The sequence below is a fragment of the Nanorana parkeri genome, unplaced genomic scaffold, assembly GCF_000935625.1.
Source record: "Nanorana parkeri isolate BGI_ZX_2015 unplaced genomic scaffold, ASM93562v1 scaffold1530, whole genome shotgun sequence".
NCBI lineage: Eukaryota > Metazoa > Chordata > Amphibia > Anura > Dicroglossidae > Nanorana > Nanorana parkeri.
Genome location: NW_017307798.1, coordinates 294,313 through 320,695, shown reverse-complemented (window position 1 = coordinate 320,695; position 26,383 = coordinate 294,313). Strand labels below are relative to the sequence as shown.

The 26,383-nt window shown below is 42.2% G+C and overlaps 1 protein-coding gene across 1 annotated transcript in view; it reads left to right on the top strand.

Moving 5' to 3' along the window:
- Nucleotides 1–25,933, top strand: part of SGTA (small glutamine rich tetratricopeptide repeat containing alpha) — a 44,541-nt gene extending 18,608 nt beyond the window's left edge. The window contains exons 4-11 of the mRNA XM_018570404.1: nucleotides 1,546–1,624; nucleotides 8,044–8,143; nucleotides 10,516–10,620; nucleotides 10,709–10,847; nucleotides 10,930–10,992; nucleotides 13,604–13,641; nucleotides 21,663–21,758; nucleotides 25,509–25,933. Of these exons, the coding sequence (XP_018425906.1) occupies nucleotides 1,546–1,624; nucleotides 8,044–8,143; nucleotides 10,516–10,620; nucleotides 10,709–10,847; nucleotides 10,930–10,992; nucleotides 13,604–13,641; nucleotides 21,663–21,758; nucleotides 25,509–25,623 (735 nt within the window). The 3' untranslated portion in view covers nucleotides 25,624–25,933. The remainder of the gene's footprint in view (nucleotides 1–1,545; nucleotides 1,625–8,043; nucleotides 8,144–10,515; nucleotides 10,621–10,708; nucleotides 10,848–10,929; nucleotides 10,993–13,603; nucleotides 13,642–21,662; nucleotides 21,759–25,508) is intronic.
- Nucleotides 25,934–26,383: the final 450 nt, after the last annotated feature.

Genomic DNA, 26,383 nt, shown 5'->3' with positions numbered 1-26,383 from the left:
TCAAATAAGAGCTGCAATTTTTGGTATTGATGTACAATCTTTGGCAGGTGGAAATTGTGGCTGAATATGGATGAATACAGTTATTGGTTTATCAGCAGTGAAATTAGGGAATTAGTTAGGTATATAAACAGTTATACTAGTTTATTTTAATAAATTAAACCCTTGTTTATACCTATGGAAATGTGAATAAACTAATATGTGAATAAACTAATAATTAAATGAATGAAGTTGCTTCCTATAATTCAAATAAACTGGACTTGTTCTATAATGTTTCATAGGTTTTCCAAATCACTTTTGGAAAATGTAAACGGAAGAAATTCTAACCATGTAGCTAGTGCCAGGAAGTCTGCATATGTGTTGTTACTCAGGTTTACATGGCTGAGGTGTAAATTGTTGCCAAATCACAGGCGTAGTCATGTTAAAATAGCATTATATGTGGAAGACAAGTGGTGTAAAAAGCTTGTCTATTTTATATAGATGGCCAATGAACCACTTGTCCCCTCTATCCAAAATATGCGCCTCACTGTCCTTTTAAAAGAATGTCCCTTTTCCCTTAGGTGTTGGAAAACTGCTGAGTCTTCACCCCCTCCATGTTAATCTATTAATGTAATCTATTTGTCTGTTCAGGGATTGTTTCGTCTTCCCAAATGTTGCATTCCTCACTACACTGCATTGCATATACCATGTTACTTCACGTTTAATTTTTTGTGATTCTGGATGTGCAAGCTCCTGTCTGTTTTTTGCTGGTCTTGAAAGACACAGGGATGCAATGTCACGTGGATACTCCAGGTACATATGGGATGACAATATTATGCCCTGTGTTTTTGTCCACCCATCTTTTTGACTAGTTCCAAATAAGAGTGATAGTCTAGTAGCCAATACTTGGCAATGTTATATCACAGAGTTGATGCTGCTGACAATCCATCTTAAAAGGGTTCCTTCTTTGTGTATCTTAAGGAGTCCATACAGGCATGGTGTAGCTTTCCAGGGATAAAGACAGTTTACATATGTAAAGCTGTATAGCAGGCACCCCCAGAAAAGCATTGTACTTCTGAGTTTGGGTCACATGCGTACAGTCATGAGTTAATTATTGGGTACTTAAGGAGCCAATTGCCAGGCTATGGTGCTGTCATATTGGAGATAGACATGCCTAACCTTGTACAAACAGATCTTTAGAAATTCAGCAATTGCAAAGGAAGAGTCTAGAAACAAATTGATCCGTACGGGAGTGCAGTTAAGGTAAGCACATGCACTTTTAGAGTGCTTGCTTTATAGCTTCAGCTTTACTTTACATGATTTTAATAATGAAGAAATGTATCTGAAACTTCATGAAAGATCTGCTAACCTTATGACTTGTAATGCTCATGTCATAGTTAGGCTTTGGAACATGTGCACGTAAGCATTGTAAGCACTGTACATTTTCAGTTTGTAGGAAATATACTTGTGCAAAAGTGTATATAAGCTCCAGTTGCAAGTACAGTACATAGATAATATTGTCCTGTTTAAAATTTGACTAAAGCATAAAACATCACAATAATTTTTTAGGATGTTCCAAAAGTAACTTCAGATCTTCATTCACCATCAGAAGAGGAAATAACAGAAGCCGAAAGACTGAAAACAGAAGGTAAAACTGTTATACACAGGTTTTTGAAAAATAGCTGATTTTTTTATTAAATTTTTTTAAATGTCCCATATTCCATAGTATGTATTTAACGTAGACCAAAGGATTGGCAAATGTCACCAATATAAAACCTTTATTTTGTGTTCAGATGCATTAGGGAACCCAAAGTGAATGCCTTCAGTGTTGAAAAACTAGCATAAGATTTTTATAGAAAATCAGTTTTTTCAGGTTCTTGGAGTTCTTTCCACTGGGAATGTAAAGTCAAGGGTGTGGTGGGTGAAAACCACAGTCATCTTCCAGGACATACGTTGGTGGATCCATCCCCCAAAATTTATAGAAAGCACAAACTTCAGAACACTTTTTAAAAAGAGACCTCATCAGTACTGCCTCAGCCTTGTGCTCCTGCACATCAACAGTCACTTCCTTTTTTGTTTTGTTAATTTCATATTGGTCAGATGCTTATGAGGTAAATGCCTCCCTTCTTGTTGATAATCATGTAGTGCAAGTTTGAGGAGTTCAGTGAACCTAAGGTTGGTAAAAGGGGAAATAATTACTTTCAAAAGCTATCCCATGTATGCAAGTATTTTTGTTCCGTTCAGCCTTCTGAGGATATAACATTGCTCATCCCTCCATATTTATATATATTTTTTTTTTCTGGGATACTCCTCTTTGATTACCAATGGTGTAACGCACATCTTTTAAGATGTGCTGGTGCTTCTTGTTTGGATCCACTGAGAATACCATAGGCTGATTCCCCAGGCTGATGCTTAGTCTCAAAGAGTTTTTTTATTTTTTGGTATTCTAGAAGGGAGCAAGGCAGAGCTTCGGAAGAGGATTGATCCCCTGTAGTCAAGGAGGAGACACTTAAGACAGTGCTCCTTTAATTGGTGTCATATGTGCCTGGAGTTTACCTTTAAGAATACTAGCCAAATCTGATCAACAGTGCCCCGGGTTTTAGTGCAAATTTAAGTACAGTAATACCTTGGTTTACGAGCATAATTCGTTCCGGAAGCATGCTTGTAATCCAAAGCGCTTGTATATCAAAGCGAATTTCCCCATAGGAAATAATGGAAATTCAGATGATTCGTTCCACATCCCAAAAATATTCATATAAAATGATTACAATACTGTACTGTAATATAATAACGTATAAAATATATAAAGAAAAATAAACCAATTGCCGGTACCTTTTGTGGCCGGTGTGAGAGGGACAAGAGGGAGGAGGATTATTGCGTAGGACGACTTTCACTATCACTAACGGAATCACTGCTATCTCTTGACTCAATGGAATCTTTTTCATTTCGTGAAACCTTAACAAGGAATCTATCCAATGTGACATTGCGTTGTCGTTAAACAGACTCATCGCTCGCACTGCTACAGCCTTATTCAGGTGGTGCTTTTCTACAAAATTTTGCTCTTCTTGCAAGACATTTGCTTGTATATCAAAGCAAAATGTTTCAGAAATGTTTGCTTGTCTTGCAAAACGCTCTCAAACCAAGTTACTTGTAAACCAAGGTATTACTGTAATTAAGTGTTAACATATAAACGTGTGATTAGCTGTTAATGCATTTTTTTTTTTTTGAAAAATTCTGTTTATTCAATTTTTGCATGCAAATACATTACAACATTCCTCCTACAACAGTAGGGGCGCATACTTGGTTACTAACAGGTACAACCTACACATACTCCACCTGCACTTCCTTGCGGAAGGAATGAATTACAAAACATACATAACACCCCTCCCCATCCCAAGAGAACGTGTGCCACCTCCAGCCCCGGGGCTGAGCATATTCCCACAACACAATATAAAATTGAATGGAATGCCCTAGCGTCCAACCTTGTCCATGTAATGATCGCTGCCGGGCCCTTAAACTGTCGGAACTCAGTCAGGCGTGTGCCTACAGGGCATCCCGTAGCAGCTGCTCCTCAACACCACCGCCTACACATGCATAAGTCAATCAGTAGATGGTGGGATTATCGATTTTGAGAAAGAGGTTGATAAAAACATGGCAACCCCCATCCCCTCCAGTGGCCCTTCAATTTTCCTATGTAAGTCCAGCCCCCGCTCCTACCCATATCAGGTTAAGGCAATCCAACCACCCCACACCTTATCAAACTTCCGCGGGCATCCTCTGCTAATATAGGTCGCTTTGTAGAGATGCAGGGACGCATCAACAATGCCCCTCCATTCTGCCAGAGTCGGAGGGTCTTTCCATTTCCAATGCAGGACCACTAACTTTCTAGCATAGAATAGTAGTACCCCAGTCATTATGCGGATGGTAGTGGCAGGGGCAACCTGTTCAGTAAGCCCCAGCAACCACACCGAGATGGTTTGTGGTACAGGAAGTGCAACAACCTGCGAGATAAATTCTGTGACCAATTGCCAGTATCTAGCAGTCCCCGGACAGTCCCAGAAAATATGTCGAAAGTCAGCCGGCTGTGCCGAGCAGCGCCAGCAGGAGAAGGAGGCATCTCGGTAGATCTTTGCCAGTCTTGCAGGCGTGTAATAAACTCTGTGCAGTATTTTAAATTGCACGAGCCGGTCCCTAATCGACACCAAGTGAGAGAAGGGGTAGTCCCAGACCTCCTCCCAGGCATCGTCGGAAAGATCCGGCTCGTCCAATACCCATTTCGCCTTGCATGGGAGTCTATGGACCCCTGCCGTACCCGACAGGGCCTGGTACACAGTTGACAATGGTTTTCGGAGACCTACGCGCCTGAGCGCGGACTCAAGGGGCGTAACCGTGAGGGAGCAGTGCTGCCCCCCCATCTGCGCCTGAAAGGCATGACGCAGCTGGAGGTATCGAAACAGGTAGCGATTAGGAAGACCATACTTCTCCCGTAGTTCTGCAAAGGAGGCAAGTGAACCGGCCAAAGTCAAGTCCCCCAATGTCCTAATACCCTTTTCTGGCCAGATGTGAAAGTCTGTGATAGACATAAAATGGCTCAATGCTGGATTATTCCACAGAGGGGCATGCGGTGACATGTTTGTAGTGCCAGGGTAGAGGGACCCACATACATCAGTCCAGGCGCTAAGTGTCGTTTTCATAGGGGCTGTCAGGGGGTAGGGCGCCCCCGCCCCCCTATAGACCAATCCCGAGAGGGCGGCGTAGGACCCCATCAATGCTGCCTCCGTTACCACCGCAGCATCCCCCTCATCCGCAGTCAGCCAACGGTGAGCTGCCACCATCTGCCCCGCCTGGTAATACTTCTTATGGTTAGGCAGAGCTAGGCCCCCCTGGGTCCATGGCTCCTGGAGAAGGCTAAGCCTCATCTGTGGAGTCCTGGAGTTCCATACAAAGGTGGAGAAGAGTCCATGCATCTGCCTAAAAAAGGCATTAGGGATACATGTAGGGGTACTGCGCAAGAAGTACAGCAAAACAGGGAGCACCTTCATTTTGATCAGATTGGTGCGACCAATGAGAGTCAGTGGTAGGTGCATCCACGCTTCGAGCCTGCGTTTAGTGGTCGAAAGTAAGGGAAGCACATTTAGTTTATAATAATCGCCCACATCTGCAGTGATGGTAACCCCCAGGTAAGTAATTCGGCATTGAAGGGGGAGTTCCAATCCAGCCGGTCTGGCCACATTGGAGGAGTCCAGGGAAGCGTCCAGTATGTTGTTAAAGTCACCTGCAATGAGGACCGGCAACGGAAGGAAGGCCGCCAATTTTTAAAATACAGTATAGAGGATTTGCACCTGGAATGGGGGTGAACATATACATTAACCACAGCAACCTGTAGGGCATTAATGGTGAGGCTTAAAATAATAAACCTACCCCCAGGCTCACTGATGGTATGTGAGACCGAGCATGGAAGGGACCTGCTAACCAGAATCGATACACCCCTGGCATACACCGAGTAAGTGGCATGGTACGTTTTAGGAAGCCATGGGCGTCTCAATGACAAAACCTTGCTACCCGTCAGATGAGTTTCTTGTAGGAGAATAATATGCGGGCGTTGCAGTTTCAGATAATTCAGAATCATAGAACGCTTGAACTTGTCATTGAGACCCCTCACATTCCATGACATAATATCAATACGATCCCCCATAGCAAAACCACTTGTACATGTGTGGCCCAGGATAGCTGAATGGACACCTCAGGCTTAGTATACATATCAAAGAGAACACCCTCCCGCCTCCCAGAGCACGAAACTGGCACACCCTCCCTGTAACAAACAATCCCATAACCAACATTAAGAACTCCCTTGCTTTCTAATAGACTAACAACAACAAACTATAACACCCTCTAGAAGCTTAGACCCAAACTCCCAACCAATTGTCAGAGCACCCCCAGTTAGAAGTGTCCCAGTATGGGGATAAAAAACACCCCAAAACTACCAAAAAGAAAAAAGGTGGCGGGCTAAACTAAAAAACAGCCAGTTCCAAGTGTAGTGAAGAACTCGTTGCCTCCTTATGGAAGCTAGGCCAACCGCATAACGTGTATGGCAACTTCTGGGCCTTGACGAGGTGACCATTAGAATGCTCGAGTGTTGCAGCAGCACTCCCCGGTCCCCACGTAATGGACTACTGACATGTAGAAAAGCATATTGGGCTTACCGGACAGTCACAGAGGTAGGTGTGATGGGTGGACCGGGCAAGTGAGCCATACCAGAAGGAGCTCCTCTATCGCAACGCATCCAGCCAGTCTCCCGCCTGCGTCGGGGTGTCGAAGAAGTGAGCCTTGCCTGCATGTTGGATACGAAGTTTGCTCGGATAGAACATGCCATACTGTATTCCCTTCTCCCGGAGCCTGCGTCTTACGTCCACGAACGACCTCCTGCGTTTCTGGATCTCTGCAGAAAAATCAGGGAAGAACCGGAGTTGTGCATTCCCACAGCACACTTCAGGAGACTTACGAGCTGCAGCCAGGATCCTGTCTCGGTCTCTGTAATTCAGGAGACGGGCCAAGAAGGGACGCGGGGGGGCCCCCGGCGGGGCTCTGCCCGTGGGCACCCTGTGCGCCCGCTCCACCAGAAACGTAGGGGGCAATGTGTACATAGCCAGAACACGTTTGAACAGTTGTTCAGCAAACTGAACCGCATCTGTACCCTCCTCGCCCTCCGGGATTCCCACAATGCGCACATTATTCCACCGCATGCGGTTTTCAGCGTCATCCACTTTTGCAGCCAGCGCCCGCACGGTATGTTGCAAATCCGTAAGCGTGGCGGTATGTCCCTGCACTTCATCCTCCACCTGCGACACACTCGTCTCAGCAGTGGTGAGGCGCGTGCGGATTTTATCCAGGTCATGGCGAGTTAGGGTGCATTCCGCCGCCATGTGGTCAAAGGGACAAAAAAAACCTGAAAAAGAAACTAACGATGCCACCAAATCTAAAATATATTTAAATGCAAAATGGCAACTTTTGCTATTATCACAAATGTATAATGAAGAGGTAATTTAGTTTTGCATGTAGGCACTAAAAAAAAAAAAAGGTCGTGCCTGTGGGTATATGTTAATGTGAAACCAAAATTGCCTCTGCTCCAGTGTTAAGATGTCAGCTACGAAATCTCTACCTGACCTTCTTTTTTGTGTGTTTAGCACCTTTTGACCACCTTGATTTGGCTGTACATGGATAAAATAAACTCCTGCACATGTACAGAAAAGTTAAATAATTCACGTCAAGGCATCCCGCAATTGCATACGCAGCTCAGTGTACAATCTAAGGATTTTTGCTAGAAGGCAGGTTAGAAGACAGTATCTTCTGTGATGCAATGTCTTTTCTCAAATGAAATGCCTTCCTGCTGGCAATTTCTTTTCCTTGGTTCAAGTTCCACCTTAAAGTGGAATAAAGTGAGCTAAAAACAAAAAAATAAGCTCACTGGAGCTTTTATTCACAATGTCCTAGTATACACAGCATATTAGCACATTGTCAATCTTGCGAGCCAAAGTGATCCCTTCCAGCATTGCGATGCTCCTCACAGGCATTTTCATCTTCGCCCCGGTCTTCTAGGTTTCGAATGTTCAGTCACTTGATTAACTGGTTCCTAATGAAGTAACTCTCATGCATGAGCACAGGGGTTACTTAATTTCAGCATTCCAAGTATGTGTGCTTAGCTGCGCATGCACTGCTTTTTCAGGAAAAACAAATTGCTTACATGCAGCAAGAAGATTTTATGGCAGAAGAGATTACACAAACTCTTCTGCCATAGAAAGCCTGCTGGTCAGCAATTATTTATTTTTTTCCGCTTTAAAGAACAACCATTACCATCTCCTAGCGTCCAAGCACCTTCTTTATTTTGTACTTCTCTGTTGCATTACAACACAAAAATGTAATTTTGAAAAATCTGATTTACCACTATGGGGCAACAATAGCTGTTTTCAATAAATAAATTGCAGACGTATTTGTGTGGAAAAGGTATCATTCATCAAGTGTACTTTTTGTATTTTCACAATTTAAAATGTCTGCATCACACTTTTTAAGGTAATGAACAAATGAAGTTGGAAAACTTTGAAAGTGCTGTCTCCTACTACACCAAAGCTATTGAGCATAACCCAGCTAATGCCGTCTATTACTGCAATAGGTATGTACTTATTGCTCTTTTTGTGAAATATGACCTATATAAGTTTAACATAGAGGTGTCCACAGATTGGCAGTGATTCTGTAACATGATTCATTTAAGCTGAAAGGAGGGCTAGTCGAGTTACTTATGACATTTACACTTCCATTAAGATCAGAATAAATCCAGGAAGGACATGGAGTTGCCACATTAAGCTTTATATAACATTGTGATGTTGACATGATCGTTTATCTTATAAAAATTGACTTAGCATTTTTTTTTTTCTAATTCCCTGTTAAATAATCTGAAATGAAGGCAAAAATAAAACTGTGGCCCTTAAGGACTGTATTTTTTTACATAACTATTTGCATTTAAGGATTTAGGGCACTGTATTTTACTTTTAAGTTCTGATTGTGTTTGCTTTTGGAAATACACATCGCTTTCCATTACAGTTTTATCTACTGTATGTCGTGCAAAATAAATTATTTGAAGTACCAAAATTATTATCCCTTGGTACCTAAAAGTAGGGATGCACTTCGTGCTGATGCCGAGTATTTGGGCGAGTACTCGTACTGTTAGCGCTGTTGGGTTTTTTATATTTCATCCAAATGCTCCGATACCTGAGCTTCCGGTATCGGGAAGCCGGGCAGCAAGTCATTACATGGTGCACAGCTTTGTGATTGGCCGGGAAGCTGGCTCCATTCGCCCTCACTCAATCAGGGTGCCTGGCAGCGTATAATGACACACCGTCTAGCTTCCTGATTGGTCGTGAATGTGGCCAATCAGGAAGCTGGACGGCAAGTCATTACACGCCCCCCAGCTTTTTGATTGGTCAGAAAGCCGGTTTCATGCTCCCTTGTCCCCTGGTGACGAGGCAGCATGGAGATGGCTTCCCTGTTTATCATAAAGCTAATTGGCGAGTCTTTACATGCCGCCCGACTTCCCAGTTAATCAAGAAGCCAGGTGCCGAGTCATTACATGCCACCTGGCTTCCTTAATGGGACTTCCGGTATTGGGTATCGGCGAGCATCAAATCCCATGTTTGAGTTATCACAGGAACAGAAGGTTAGGTGAAGTCATCCAATGGGAATAACTCATCCCGTGACAATTATCTTCAAGGGTATCTCCCCTAGCTTGTTTTGGTTTGGATTAGAGCTGCAGCTAACGATTATTTTCAAAATCGATTAGTTAGCCGATTATTAAGTTCGATTAATCGGATAAACAATAAAATAAATGTAAAAACTGCCGATTAATCGATTATTGAAAAAGTTGACAACTTTTTCAATAATCGATTATAATCGATTATGTCGATTAGTTGTTGCAGCCCTAGTTTGGATAGAGCCGAAGTGTTTCTGAACCTGTCGGGTTTTAATTACTGTCTGTGCCTACACTGAGGAGATTTCTTGCTTTCTGTTCCAGTGACTGGGATAAGTGATGAGAAAACTCACCACTGGGAACAAAGATGTCAAGAGAAACAATTTTCCACTACGCCCCATGACTGCACATTCCTTTTGTCTCCTCAGTGTTTTTCTGTGTCAAAGTGCTGCCATGGGGGTTTTAGGTCGGGGTCCTATTACCCTTTTTTTGTTTGTTTTTTGTTAACTAGCTCTTTTTGTGATCAATTCCAAGTTCCCCCTGAATGGTAAACCTTGCAGGAAAGTTAAGGAGATCCAGTTATAGTTAAGGGAGTATTGGGAGGCTGGCTTTCCCCAACATAATTAGCCCTCTTTTCTCAACACAGACAAAATATAGATATATGTATCTAGCTAGATAGATCGATATCGAGATAGATATTATTTTATTTTATTTTTTAGGGAAGAACAGCTGTCTGCTTGTTTCTGCCTTGGTAAAGAAAGTAATAACAGTGTCACACCACTGGTCTAGGAATCCAAAATGATAGCCTAATGTCTAATATCATAAACAAGATGACAAATTAATAAGGCAGGCAGCGGATTTCTAGTGCTAAGAACAGTTTCCTTTCATAACGGCTTTAAAGGCTGCATATGCATAGAAGGCTCAGTGTTTAGAGTGAAGGCTTCTGCTAGCATATAGCTATTTATTTCCCTGATGCTAGCAGATGCCTTCACTCTGTAACTTTGTGCAGCCTGCTATATTAAATACTTATCCTGCTCCAAGGGAGGTGGGACTTTGTACATTATAAATGTTTCTTGGGATAGTCCTTTGAATATTTATACCCTGAAAGGACCACTATACCTTTTTAGGACAGCTAACCTTTGGTTAACCCCCTTCACTGCTGGGAGCCACAGCCTTTGCAAGGAAATTGTCCCTCCAGTCTTATGGCTAATCCATGCTCATGACGTTCTTTAGCTGCCGGAGGAGTGTGGCTTTTCCAGTATGTATTTCACTTCTAACTTCTTTTTTTTTTGCATTGTTAGGGCAGCAGCTTACAGTAAAATCGGAAACTATGCTGGGGCTGTGCGGGACTGTGAAGAGGCTATATCAATTGACCCCAGTTACAGCAAAGCCTATGGCAGAATGGGGTAAGAGCAAGTTAAAAGCTTATTTTATGGAAGGCTTGCTCACAACTCACTTTTTACTCTACTGAGAATGTATTTCTTGTCTTATCAGGTTGGCACTCTCAAGTTTGAACAAGCACTCTGAAGCTGTGAGCTTTTACAAAAGAGCACTGGAGCTGGATCCGGATAATGATACATACAAATCAAACCTTAAGATTGCTGAACAGAAATTGAAGGAAATACCAAGTCCAGTAAGTGTCTCGACTTCGGATATGTGACTTGGAAGAATTGTGGTTATGGGAAAATAACTGACAGTTTATGTATTTACTACAGATGGCTGCTCCTGGCGGGTTTGATCTAGCTGGACTGCTCAACAATCCCAGCTTTATGAGTATGGTGAGTGAGCTGATTTGTTTTATTATTCCTGCTAATTTGAATATGTAATGCTACTTTTTATTTTAAAAGGACACTATCAAAACCCTTCATAACATGCAGTTTAATGTATATTGGAGCAGCATAGATTACATAATGCTTGGGGCAGTATATTGGGTCAGTAATGTATATCAGAAAAATGGTAAATATGTACAGCGCAGTGTTTACCTCAGAATATTTGTGTAATGCTCATGATGGACTTTATAGCCACCATTCACAACACTGATGGGAAATTTAGGGAAACCTAATTTTATTTGGATAGATTTCATACGCTTTGCCAAGTACTCTTAAAAACTAGACCACACAGGGACACGTATACACAAGTACGCACAAACACACAAAGGTTGAACTTGATGGACCCGTGTCTTTATTCAACCTCAAATACTATGTAACTAAGTACAAAGAACTGCTGTCATAACGAACAAGTGAGGCAGTTAGCTTCGGACTCTCTTTTTCTGACCATGTCAGACATGTCTTATGTCATCCTGCTATCAATTGCGCATCTTCACCTGCCAGCCACCAGTGCTAACCGTCCACACCCCCCCCCCCCCCCCACATAGATGTGCAAAAATTTCTCTATTACATCACTTTCTCCTTTTTCCTCTAATCCTCACTTTTTTTTTCCTGTCATCATCGCTTGATTTCCTGCAAGCCTTCATCTCGTACACATCACTCCATGTATCTCTACCGTACAGATCCTCAACAGGATTCATTTTCATCACACACACGGTGCCTTCATCCTTTGCATACATTTTGTATATCATGAAAACTGGGTATACTGGGATCGCATCTCCGGACTGTCGGCTCCCTACCATATGCATATGCCAGCACACAAGGTTACCCCTGTGGTTAACAATGGAACCAACACACAACAGCACTGAAATTATTTAAGCAAATTAAAGGAACGTTTATGCTTACCTTTACTGATTCCCAATTCAAATACCATTTGTGTGTTCTTTGTAAAATTCTTGAATGCGTTTATTTTTATGTAACCTGTATCTCTAGGTTGATGTATTTCTGGTATATAAAACAAAATGATTTTTGTGTGTGTGTGAGGCCATACAGACAGGATATTCCAAAACAGCAGCATCTCAAACTATGAAGGTGGTGGGAAGAATAATAAAACTAAAACAGGCGAACTGTGTCAATGGAATTGGAAGCAATGTAGGTTAGAAAAGACAGGTTAATAGCAGGGACTGTCATTAAGAGACCAAGACAGTGGAGTGTGGGCCAAATGTCATTAACCAATAGCCATGTGGCCCTAAAAGGTCAATAATTTGACTGCATCCCGCCCCTCTGCTTACGTGCCGCTGCAAGAGGGAATTCCCCTGGTGGCAGTGGAAGGAGCTTTCTTCCATATTCAGAGGAGCTCGGGTTCGGACCAGGTTTGGTCAAAACCTGAACACATCTCTACTTGACATGTACAGTGTAACTTGTGGAGGGCATCTAAAATAAGATGCAGAGAATACAATCTATGTGAGCAGTGGTGTGGGTGAAAATGATGAGCAATGGACTGGAGAGGGAAGCACAATTGCCAAACTCATTGATACTAAATTGTACAAAGCATAAGGAACAACACACTCTATATGCTGCAATGTACATTACAAGCTCTGGACCTGTATGTGACAAGCTGGCTGTGTTGCATACTTTTGACCACCACAATCCAATTCACAGTTCTAAGTTGCACAGGAAATACTCTGGCCACACTCCTACGCTGTGCGGTACATTCCATATTCTTGTCTGCCACACTCCATATGCTGCTCTGTACTGTTGATGAACCTCTACACTCAGCATGCTTCACTGTACGTTACATGCTGTGTAGACCGCTGCACCCAATGGTACTGCACTGTAGGTTGCATACTTTAAACTGCAGTTTTCTATATACTGTGCCTTATGTTATATACTCAACATTACTATATTTTGTACACTCTGCACTATACCACTACCTTCTGTATATTGTGTCATTCCTAAAATAATGCATACCACTAATCATATATTTGCCATATAAATACCACTAAGCAATTTATTTTTTTACTTTGTGCTTTCACCGCATCAAGGGCGAACAGGCACACTTTGTTTGCTTGTTTCCAAATGGAAAGTGTTGGAAATATATTAACGTGTCCATTATGTATGTACAATTGGAGTGCAGAGGTTGTGACAGTGGACTGAGAAGGGTGTGACCGTATGTGCTGGAGAGCAATGGGGAGGTTATAGCAGCGGCCATTACATGAATCAGAGGATATAATTGTGGCCAGTATGTGTGGGAGAGGATACTAGAAGATATAGGGGTTGGCAGCAAAATCATGGGGGGCGGTTTCGCTAGGGAAGTAGCTTCCAGAGAACATAATGTGGACCAGGGGAATGTCAGAGAATGTAATAGAGGAGCTGGGTCAGCAGCTAGTTCACATACTGGGCAAATATTTGCAATCCAGTTGTGGAGAGTATGTTGGAATGTGTACACTGCTGAGGTGCAATATGTGGTGGAGGCATTGACACTTATGATAAAATGTTTTTTACCCGGGTGTGGGGATGGTCTTTATTGTGGAGGTAATAACAGTCTTTGTTTATTTTCCAGGCATCAAACCTCATGAATAACCCACAAGTACAACAGTTGTAAGTTTTTTGTTTTGGTTTTTTATGTTCCCCCCCTGCTTACATTGTGTGGCTATATTTGTGATTGCACTGAGTGCCTCTGAGCTATCTTCCCACTCATCCCCTATCATGCAGAATCTAATACGAGTTCTGCTTTTTAAGCTATATTCACACCTGTATTTTGCATGTGATGCAATGTCAACCTGGGAATACCTGGGGGTAGTTTACACCATAACTGCATCAGAACTGCGTGCATCTGCGCAGCTGCAGTGTTTTGCCGTGTTTTTATTGCGATATTTATTTTTTGCCAGACTGAACGGACTGCGCATCTGGGGGGGAACTAGCCGTTAGGCTTCGTGTATGCCACTGTAAGGGCCAAAGGCAGCTTGCAATGCAACTGCTAGGCCTAACACAGGTACAGACTTGCTGTTGTAGTACGGTTGGTGACATCAGCAGTGTCTCGCCAATGTCGAAACAGTCATGACACATTCTGATAAATTTTTAGCACTTAAGATGCACTATGACTGGACTTGTTAAAGGGGTTCTAAACCCTCTGTTTTTTTGCCTATATCTACTGCTATCAAGCAGTAGATATAGGCAAGAAGTTTAAAAAAAAAAACCCCCCGCTTGAACTGGTTTTAAACTTACCTCGTTATCGCTGCTCGATCTTGCGCCGAGAATCAGGAAGTGATCGTACGGCCGCAAAGGATCTTGGGGCGGGCGCATGCGCAGTTCCGATTCTCGGCCTGGGAGACTAGCAGAGACGCAAAGTAAGTCTATGGACGCGTGCACCCGCCTGCAGACACCGCTGGATCGGAGAGACAGAGCAGTCGGCGCTGGATCGGAGTGATGTCACAACGCTGGAGGGACACATGAAAACATGGGGAAAGAAGAGGAAGATCAGAATAAGAGACATCATTTGAGATAAGAGATATTTACATGGGGGGAGGGGAAATTTTTTTTGGCTTTAATGTCACTTTAAAGCGTATGATCTGTACTTTGGTTGTAAGATTGGTGATCAGGAAAAGGCATTGGCTCCTCACATTTGTTGTGCAAGATGTGCTGTCCATCTGGAAGCTTGGCTCAGAGAAACTCAGAAGTCGTTGCCATTTACTGTCTCAATGATATGATGAGAAAATAAGGATTACGTAAAGGACTGTTACTTCTGACTATCTCTGGTTCTCTGCTAAAAATAAGAAGTAATTGAGTACTCCAATCTGCCTTCATCCATGAGACCAGTGCCACATGATGACAGTATCAGTGTCAGGTCCTATGAACTCGATACTATGATTTATTGTAAATATGTTGTTAATCGGTGTGACTCGGGGTAGTAGGCATGTAACTTAACCTTCCAGCAAAGGTGGCAAGATGGAGTTGCAAGGGTTAACTGGGTTACCGTGAGAGATGACTCTGATAGTTTAAAGTGTAAATGAGATTTATGTAACACTCCTTTTGCCTGAACCTTTCCCAGGTGGTGTATTTCACACCTCTCCCAACCAGGGAGGCACCAAGAATTGAGCCTTCTAAGAAACTCCCAACAAAAGAGGCACAAACCCAGCCTTTTTATATTAAAGGTTATATTTAAAAGATTAACTTTGGATCCAGGGATTACCATCTGGTGGTCCTAGTGTATATACCCCCGTTACTCCCAGAATGACACCAGGCAAGACAAAAGTCGGTTATGGAAGGTCCCAGCCTACCCATGTAAGATGTCTATGGAAAGAGGCAATTCTGCTGTGTATGAATCTAAAATCCCATATCTGTTCACTCATACCCTGAAATATTAACCTTTTTGTCATTATATGCGTACTGTCCATTGAAAAACTCCCCTGCCAAGTGTGAAATAGGTGGGGCTTCAGGTCCATATTTCTTAAATACACCTGCTCCTTCAACTCCGTTCATCCCTGAGGCTGGACTGCAACCTGAGATGTGGCCCACAGTTTTAAAATATGTTGCAACGGTGACCAAGGTCTGCTTACTTGGGACCAAAATCTAATTTTGTAGTAAGTTGCCATTTTCCTTGCTGGAAGCTCCCTGGGATAGAATCAAGTGCTTCTGTAAGTAGGATTTCTATAAATGTTCTCCTTTTTATTTTCCATCTGTTTGTTTTGTTTAACTGTCTTATGTAACATCTAATTGTAAATACAGGTGAAACTCGAATAATTAGAATATGGTGCAAAAGTTCATTTATTTCACTAATGCAACTTAAAAGGTGAAACTAATATATGAGATAGACTCATTACATGCAAAGCAAGATAATTCAAGCCGTGATTTGTCATAATTGTGATGATTATGGCTTACAGCTCATGAAAACCCAAAGCCCACAATCTCAGAAAATTAGAATATTACATGCAATCAATAAAACAAGGATTGTACATAGAACAATATCGGACCTCTGAAAAGTATAAGCATGCATATGTACTCAGTACTTGGTTTGGGCCCCTTTTGCAGCAATTACTGCCTCAATGCGGCGTGGCATGGAAGCTACCACCCTGTGGCACTGCTGAGGTGTTATGGAAGACCAGGATGCTTCAATAGCGGCCTTCAGCTCTTCTGCATTGTTCGGTCTCATGTCTCTCATCTTTCTCTTGGCAATGCCCCATAGATTCTCTATGGGGTTCAGGTCAGGCGAGTTTGCTGGCCAATCAAGCACAGTAATCCCACGGTCATTGAACCAGGTTTTGGTGCTTTTGGCAGTGTGGGCAGGTGCCAAGTCCTGCTGGAAAATGAAGTCAGCATCCCCATAGAGCTCGTCTGCGGAAGGAAGCATGAAGTGCTCCAAAATCTCCTGGTAGACGGCTGCGTTGACCCTGGACTTAATGAAGCACAGTGGACCAACACCAGCAGATGACATGGCTCCCCAAATCAACACAGACTGTGGAAACTTCACACTGGACTTCAAGCATCTTGCAGTGTGTGCCTCTCCATTCTTCCTCCATACTCTGGGTCCTTGGTTTCCAAATGAGATGCAAAATTTGCTCTCATCAGAAAAGAGGACTTTGGACCACTGAGCAACAGACCAGGTCTGTTTTTCTTTAGCCCAGGTAAGACGCTTCTGACGTTGTTTGTTGTTCAGGAGTGGCTTGACAAGAGGAATACGACATTTGAAGCCCATGTCCAGGATCCGTCTGTGTGTGGTGGCTCTTGATGCACTGACTCCAGCCTCAGTCCACTCCTCGTAAAGGTCCCCAACACTTTTGAATGGCCTTTTCCTGACTATCCTCTCCAGTCTGCGGTCATCCCTGCTGCTTGTGCACCTTTTTTCTTCCACACTTTTTCCTTCCACATGACTTTATATTAATGTGCTTTGATACAGCACTTTGGGAACATCCAACTTCTTTTGGAATTACTTTTTGAGGCTTTCCCTCCTTATGGAGGGTGTCAATGATGGTTTTCTGCACAACTGTCAGGTCAGCAGTCTTTCCCATGATTGTGATTCCTACTGAACCAGACTGAGAGACCATTTAAAGGCTCAGGAACCCTTTGCAGCTGTTATGGCTTAATTAGCTGATTAGAGTGGGACACTTTGACAAATCATGGCTTGAACTATCTTGCTTTGCATGTAATGAGTCTATCTCATATATTAGTTTCACCTTTTTAAGTTGCATTAGTGAAAAAAATGAACTTTTGCACGATATTCTAATTATTAGAGTTTCACCTGTATATGCACTGTGAATACTTTTTTTCCCTTCATAGTAAATCATTCATTTATTAAGTTCCTGCCTTTGTCGGGTATAAGAACCACATATGTTCCTGAGGAGGTTCTTTTAGTAATTCTGTACGCGTTAAGCTAAATTTAAGTTTCAGGTGTCTCTAAAAGTTACCCTGGAGATTATATACTAAATTTGAAATTAAATGTTTAACCAGGTTTGGTTTGGTGGCACGTTCTTAAGATTAGATGAAGTGGGTGTTTAACCAGGACCTTTTAATCATTATTTCCCGGTCTAGTGAAGACAGGGATTTTCCAACCCTCTTACCACTGAAATAAGTCACATAGTTGCTTGTAGCAGTGTGCATTTGTGACAATCCACAAGCCACCACATAAACAGAACTTTGATGAAACGGATGAACATGCTGCAATGCACCAACCAGGTACAGACAGTGACAATGATCCAGATTTTGAATCGTGTATCTGGCAAGCCTCATCTCATAACAGGATTAACCCCTTGATGAAGGTTGTCGCGGTTTTTTTTTTTCTCAAACCCCTTCCGGCCTGACTGCAGCCAAGGTGGTGTGTTTATTCCACAAATGCTGGTTTATTTGTATTCAATATGTACCAAAGATTGTTTTGGGAGCACTGATCGCGCCCTGTCGCGGTAGTATAGTTGGCTACAACTGCTTAAAGTACGCAAAGCCTCAGCGCAGTCAGGCACATGGCTGCTGACTGCTAATTTTGAGAACATTTCTGTAAATTTTAGGTTATTTTTGTAAAATAAAAATATACAACAGCTTATTGTTTGCTGCTAAGGCTTATAAATTGGGGTCAACTCCATGTGACGAAAAATTTCGCAGTTATGTGCAGATTTCGCTTTGTCGCTTTTTTGCGACATTAGGCAGTTACAGCTGCGTATCAACAATATTATATGTATGTGTAATCTGCTTGATTACATAAAAAGTAATACGTGCAAAGTTGATATTTCAGCATTTTTTTTATAAATCGAGGTTCCACTAGTGTAAGTCTGTTCAGATACCGCGGGCCACTGGCCAGTGGTTGAACGTGTACGGCAACGCTGCAAACACCCAAATTGTAAGGGCCAGAGTGTAACCAAATGTTTGAAGTGCAATGTTCACCTGTGCCTCAAGATAAAAAACTGCTTTTGACAACTCCAAGAGTAAAAATATTTCTTCCCATGTGACTTTTTGTTGATTTTATGACATTCTATTGATTTTTTTTTGATTTTTTTTTTTTAATCATTTTTGTCATTTTAATTGTTTACTGCAGGTACTGGTCAATAACTTTAATTTTATTACTTAAATGCCTAATGTCGCTAATTTGCATCATACCTATATTTTTCTCCATAGTATGTGCTATATTCAAATTAACAATCTCCACCTTCTTTCGTATCTGATAGCCAAAACACATATCGTATATTTTTTTATATAATTGAAAATTAATTTAGGCATCAAGGGGTTTTTAAAACGACCTGGTCAGAGACTCGGGTTTGTCAAAAGCAGAACTACTGGGTTCAAGGCTGCAAGGATGGTGTATGTTATCAGCAAGTACGAAAATATCTCTTTCGAAGCTGCCAAGATTATTTAAAAAGTTTCTTTGCAACCTCCTTTTCCGTACTGACATTGATGCTTTGTTCATGGCTTTGGGTTGTGAGTATGACCCACTAGAATGACTTATCTATTGATTCATCAATATTTAAGCCTCGAGGCTGTCTCCTTGCACAATGGCAACATGTTGGCTATGCTGCACACGTGAAGGAAATGTGAAAACATAGAACAGTTGTTGAAGCACATCCAATCCACCAGGTACAACTGGAATATCTGTGTAGATCTAAAAGTAGTGGTTCTGATGCTTGGATTGCAGCATGGATATACATCAAGTACTGCTTCATCTGCAAATGGACAGCCGTGCAAAAAACATGTAGAAGGATAAGCCACCAGCACACCAGGGTCCACTTCATCTTCCTGTAATTTATTACGGTCAGATAAACATGGTATAGATGCAACATTTTGGAACTGTATTTGGTCCCTTTATTGGGCAAAGAAAAAAAGGAAGATAAAGTGTACCCGGTCTGTGTGCTGGTGGCTTATCCTTCTACATATTATTCTGTGCGGTGCCATCCGCTGCTACTTCAGCACCCGCTAAAGCATTGTGAATGGGATTTCGGTAAGGATTATGATGGGATTTATTTCTGAGCCGTGCAAAAATAGCATTACATTAAAAAAGAATGGCCACTGTGAAATAATTTGGTTCCTGGACACAAAAATGTGGCACATAAACCACTTGTTGACCCAACAAAGATATATATTTTTGCCTCCGCTTCAGATAAAACTTGGACTGATGAAATATTTTGTGCAATTGATGAACAAAAGAGGAGGAAGGTTTTCTTTATTTGAGACAGATTTTCCAAGGATAACTGGTGGCGAGATTAACCCCTTCATGACTGAGGCCTTTTTTTCATTTTTTTTGTACCCATGTTATATTCCACATTTTAGGCCTGAAAATTACTTAAAACCCCCCAACATTATATATTTTCTGAATGCCAAGACCCTATAGAATAAAATGGTGGTAGTTGCAAATTTTTATGTTGCGCAATATTAGCGCAACTCCTTATTAAACCCCAATATTTAGTGAAAAATTTAATTAAATGCCCCAAAACAAAACAAAATACCCATTTTTTTAATGAAATATAAAAGATGAGGTTACAACGAGTAAAACGATACCCAACATGCCCAGGTTACAAATTGCGTGCATCCGTAAAACGGCGAAAAACCCCAGTACCCCAAAAAGTCCATAGAAGATGCTTTAAAAGCCCCAACAGGTCATCAATTTAGAGATACCCCAAAATACTGGCCCTAGAATTATTGCTCTCACTCCGGCGTGCGCGGCGATACCCAACATGTGTAGCGCGTTCGTCGTTTTCATGCGTAGGCGCACCCGACGCGTGTTTACGTGGCGACGCGCGTGCTCGCGGGGGCGGGGTACTTTTACATTTTTTTTTATTATTATTAGATTTATTTTATTTAAATTTAATTTAAAAAACTTTTTTTTTTTTACTTTACTTTGACTGCTATCACATGGGGGGGCTTACAAGCCCCCCCATGTGATAGCAGATGGTGGTGACAGGTACTCTTTAAGGTGATGCTGGGGGTCCAAAAGACCCCCAGTGTCACCTTTACACTGGAAATAAGCTATTGAAGTGCAGATCGCACTAAAATAGCTTATAGCTGGGCTCCAGGAGCCCAGAACTGACAGCCCAGGGACCGGAAGTGATGCAATCTGCTTCGCTCCCGGTCCCATAGAACGGGGAGGGGATCGATGAACGGAAGTTCGTCGACCTCCTCCCCAGCTCCCCGCGGACACCAAGATCGCCGGTCCCGGGCCCGTAGGAGGTGCAACAGAGCCGGGGAAGCACGGCGGGGGGGCGGCCCCTTCTTCGGGACGCAGAAGCTATCTGGCGACAGGTAAGTCGCCAGGATCGCTTCTGTTGTAAAGCCGACAGTCGGCTCTACAAGTTTAAACAGAGTCCCGGCGGCAAAAGTCACCGGGAGTCTGTTTAAACAGCCCCGATGCTGGCGACGTACACTGTACGTTGTCAGTCTCGAAGGGGTTAAAGAAGAACTGCACTGCAAGGGTTAACTGCTAATTTTTGTCTGTGCTAAAAAAAGAGTTATTCTCACCCGAACTTCTGAACTGGCTCTCTGCTTCTCTGGATACTGAAACCTGTCTCTTCCTACGCTGCAGCATTGGAATGTTCCTTAGCGTCGTCATGTCTATACACTGTTTATAGGATGCGATAATTTATGGGACCTTAGACCGCTGCAGCAGAGACAAAAATTAGCAGTTAACCCTTGCATTGAAGGGGGTAGCCCCACTGCAAGGGTTAATAAAGGTTTTGCCAAGTTCTTTAAGGAATGTATCTGCTTCCATATTTCCATTTTCACAAGTTCCCTTTTGGGCTTGTTCACACCAAGTGTGTAGCAGATGCAGAGCAGTTACAGAACGCATAAAAAATGCTTCGAATGGTGTTTTGGGCTCTAGTTCACACCACAGCGTTCAGTTCCAGAGCATGTGGGAAAACTGCAGCATGCCTTATTTTTTTTCTGCTCTGGAACGCATCAAAGCGCAAGCAAACACCCTGGAACGCACTAAAAGCCCTTTTTAGGCTAAAAAAACGTGGCAAAACACACTGCACTGCATGTGCAGAAACTCATGCAGATCTGGTCCGGATTTGGTGTAAACAAGCCCTTAGTGAAACTAGAGCACAGCTTGCAAGTCATTTCCACCTGATGTTTTTCCCACATGTATTTTGGCTTTACAACAGATTTCCTTCTTGGGATTTCATTCAGCTGTCACTTTTTCTCCTCAGAATGTCTGGAATGATAACTACCCCTGGTAATCCTATGGCAGCTGGAGCAGCAACTGCAAACCCTCCTCCCACAGATCTGGCAAGTCTTATACAAGCGTATGTACCATTCAATTTTATTCATTTATTTACTTTATATTGTTTCCATTAAAGAGCAGAAAATAGCTAAATTTTACTTTCCCAAGTTGGTGCATAAATGCATAACTTAGGTTTAGATCTTTTCTAGTTAGCCCCCCATAGTGAAGGCCATTTTATTAAAGGGGCATTTGCTTAAGACCCACCAAGATAGCAGGCCCAACAAGTGACTTGTACAGTGAGGACAATAATTATTTGATCCCCGGCAGATTTTGTAAATTTGCCCACTGCTAAAGAAATGAAAGGTCTATCATTTGTATCATAGGTATATTTTAAATGATAGAGACAGAATATCAACCAAAAATCCAGAAAAAACACATGATACAAATGTTAAAAAATGAGTTGCAGTTCAATGAGTAAAATAAGTATTTGATCCCCTACCAACCAACAATAATTCTGGCTCCCACAGACTGGCGATTGTGGTACACAGAATAGTCCTGTCAATTTTAAGAAGGTTCTCCTAGCAACAACTTGTGTATATAAAAGACCTGTCCACAAAATCTCTTTCTTCCATTCAAACCTCCCCACCATGGGCAAGATCAAAGAGCTGTCAAAGGACGTTAGGGACAAGATTGTAGACCTGCACAAAGCTGGAATGGGCTACAAGACTATCAGCAAGCTTGGTGAGAAGGAAATTAGTGTTGGAGCGATTATTCGCAAATGGAAGGAATTCAAAATAACCATCAATCACCCTCGGTCTGGAGCTCCATGCAAGATTTTCTCTCATGGGGTAAGGATGATCATGAGAAAAGTGAGGGATCAGCCCATAACTACACGGGAGGAGCTTGTGAATTGTCTCAAGTCAATTGGGACCACAGTCACCAAACAAACCATTGGTAACACAATACATCGCCATGGATAGAGAGTCTGCAGCACCTGCAAGGTCCCCCTCAAGAAGGCACATGTACAGGCCTGTCTGAAGTTTGCCAATGAACATCTAAATGATCCAGAGAAGGTTTGGGAGAAAGTGCTGTGATCAGATGAGACCAAAATTGAGCTCTTTGGCATTAACTCGACTCGCCTTGTTGGAGGAAGAAAAATGCTGACTATGACCCTAAGAACACCATCCTTACAGTCAAGCACGGAGGTGGAAACATTATGCTTTGGGGCTGTTTCTCTGCTAAAGGTACAGGCCGACTTTGCCGCATTGAGGGGCCAATGGATGGGGCCATGTATTGTAAAATTTTGGATGAGAACCTCCTTCCCTCAGCCAGAACACAGTATATGGGTTGTGGATGGGTCTTTCAGCATGACGATGACCCAAAACATACCGTCAAGGTAACAAAGCAGTGGCTCAAGAAGAAGCACAATAAGGTCATGCAGTGGCCTAGCCAGTCTCCAGACCTTAATCCTATAGAAAATGTATGGAGGGAGCTGAAACTTCGAGTTGCCAAGCAACAGCCAAGAAACCTTAAGGATTTAGAGAAGATCTGTCAAGAAGAGTGGACCAAAATCACTCCTGAGATGTGTGCAAATCTGGTAACCAACTAGAAGAAACGTCTTACCTCTGCTTGCCAACAAGGGTTTCTGCACTAAGTACTAAGTCATGTTTTGCTTGGGGATCAAATACTTAAGCTGGCCATTCACCTTACAATTATATGCAAATTTTCTGTGGTCAGATGGAAAAGGTGCAACAGATTCCTCCATCTACACTTAACTGTATGGATGGAGTAATCTCCACCTGGGCTAATCTGTTGCACTTTTTCCATCTGACCACAGAAAATCTGCAGATAATTGTAAGGTGTATGGGAACCTTTTTTATTTTACTCCCTGAACTGCAACTCAATTTATAACATTTGTATTGTGTTTTTTCCGGATTTTTGGTTGATATTCTGTCTATCATTTTAAAATACACCTATGATAAAAATGATAGACCTTTCATTTCTTTGTAAGTGGGCAAACTTACAAAATCTGCAGGGGAATTAAATAATTATTTTCCACACTGTACATAGTGGAGCTTTGCTTAGCGGGCAACCTGCAGGAAAACGTGCAGTTTGAATGATCCGATTTTGTTCAAACGGGCATGACTGCTTCTGTTGTACGCCACTCTCTGCTTGCATCTCATGTTTCTTAAAGTTTTTTTTTTTTATGGGTTTCCAGTGAAATCAGAATGTAATGCCCATCTGCAGCCTTTTTTTTTTAATGAAAGGTGTTATTGCAGTATTTGACCCCAGTGGGGATCCTAACATCTTTTTAACACCAGAACCAAAAATGAGAGACAAAGGCACAGACAAAAGTAAAGGCACAGACAAAAGTAAAAATCTTAGTTTCCAACCTTTCTCTCTCCCTCATTGGAGACATTTTCTATTACTTTCTTTCATGCTTTTTGTGCTTTGCACTATAGCCAGAATAAGTATATATAAATAATAAATGAGTGGAAATCTTCCCAATTAGGTCACAGACAACAATAATAGTCTGATTCTTGCCACTAACCCCTTTACCGCTCTATACAAAACAAACTACAAAGTTTAACCCCTTCATGACTGAGGCCTTTTTTTTCATTTTTTGCACCCATGTTATATTCCACATTTTAGGCCTGAAAATGACTTAAAACCCCCAAACATTATATATTTTCTGAATGCCAAGACACTATAGAATAAAATGGTGGTAGTTGCTAATTTTTATGTTGCGCAATATTAGCGCAACTCCTTATTAAACCCCAACATTTAGTGAAAAATTTAATTAAAAGCCCCAAAACACAACAAAATACCCATTTTTTTAATGAAATATAAAAGATGAGGTTACAACGAGTAAAACAATACCCAACATGCCCAGGTTACAAATTGCATGCGTCCGTGAAACGGCAAAAAACTGCAGTACCCCCAAAAAACCCATAGAAGACGCTTTAAAAGCCCCCACAGGTCATCAATTTAGAGATGCCCTAGAATTATTGCTCTCACTCCGGCGTGCGCGGCGATACCCAACATGTGTAGCGCGTTCGTTGTTTTCATACGTAGGCGCACCCGACGCGTGTTTACGTGGCTCGCGGGGGACTTTTAAAATGTTTTTTTTTTATGTTTTTTTTTTTAAATATTAGATTCCAGGGACTGTAAGTGATGCAATCTGCATCGCTCCCGGTCCCATAGAACGGGGAGGGGATCGATGAACAGAATTTCGTCGTCCTCCTCCCCAAGGACGCCGGTCCCGTAGGAGGGGCAACGGAGCCCGGGAAGCACAGCGGCGGTGTCTGGCGGGGGGGCGTACCCTTCTACGGGACACAGAAGCGATCTGGCGACAGGTAAGTCGCCAGTATCGCTTCTGTTGTAAAGCCAACAGTCGGCTCTACAAGTTTAAACAGACTCCCGGCGGCAATAGCCGAGTCTGTTTAAACAGCCCCGATGCTGGCGACGTACACTGTACGTCGTCAGTCACGAAGGGGTTAAAGTGGACTTTAGTTTTAGGCTTCATTCACATATGGCGTTTGTGTGTTCTCTGTGGCATGAAAACGCACATCATAACATACGCGTGGATTCCGCGTATAATAGCCGCAACGTGCATATTCCACCTGTAAAATCGTGCGCTGACTTCTTTGTGGGACGTACGTTTTCGTACCGTACGGATGCCGCCCAAGTTGCACATTGGAATGCATTGTTTTTATGTCTTACGCTTTTATACGCGCGGAAAACCGCTCATGTGAATGGAGCCTTAAAGTGTGAATTGTTTTTAAGAGTTTCCTACTGTGATTTGTTTTTGATATGTGCATTTGTGTTTTAGAGGACAACAGTTTGCTCAACAAATGCAACAACAAAACCCAGAGTTGATAGAACAGTTGCGCAGTCAGATAAGAAGCCGAACTCCAAGTACAAGCAATGAGGACCAGCATCAATGAGCTGCACCTGAAAGTTAAGGAGATTGTAATTTTTTTTTTTTTCAGGGAATTTGGGCAGAAAGTACCGAGTGACCACACCACAGCCCGTCTTCCTCTTAGATATGTGTGAACAGTGGCTACTGACATTCTTTTATGGGACAAATGTTTTTTTAAACATTACCTCATGTTTTACTCCTCATAACCACGTGTTAGAAGGATCAATTAAATCTCACTTACCGCAAGGTAGCATAAAGGACTGGACCAGTATGGGCATTTGGTCTTTCTGCTGTTGCTGAAGAATAAACATAAAGTATATTGGTGTTTCCCTTTCTCCCCAACCTTTCTTTGTCTGTGCATAATTATACAGGTGGTCATGCCCTTCGGTTAGCACCATTTACTCATCTGTGTTTTATGGACTCTCAGAAATTAAAGATTCTATTTCACAGAACTCACTGGTTGGTAAGTTGAAGTATGCCTTTAATTATGCCACACATCGAAATAGATTCTATGACTAAAATGCTGTTATCATGTTGTGATTGCACTTAACTTCAAGCATCTGCAAGAGCACCCAATGAGCACCAAAACCAGATTTCTAAACTTTGTTGGAGTAAAAGACATTTCTTGCCATTTCTAGGAAGTGTTGGAATTTTTACTGCATCCTCAGTTTGGGAGTTCCCAGCGGCGCTTTATGAAGATGTTAAAAATAAGTGCATTTAATTGTGAAGTCAGTGCAGAATTCTAACCAGGTGTACTTTAAGCTTGTTGATATGGATCTACATCA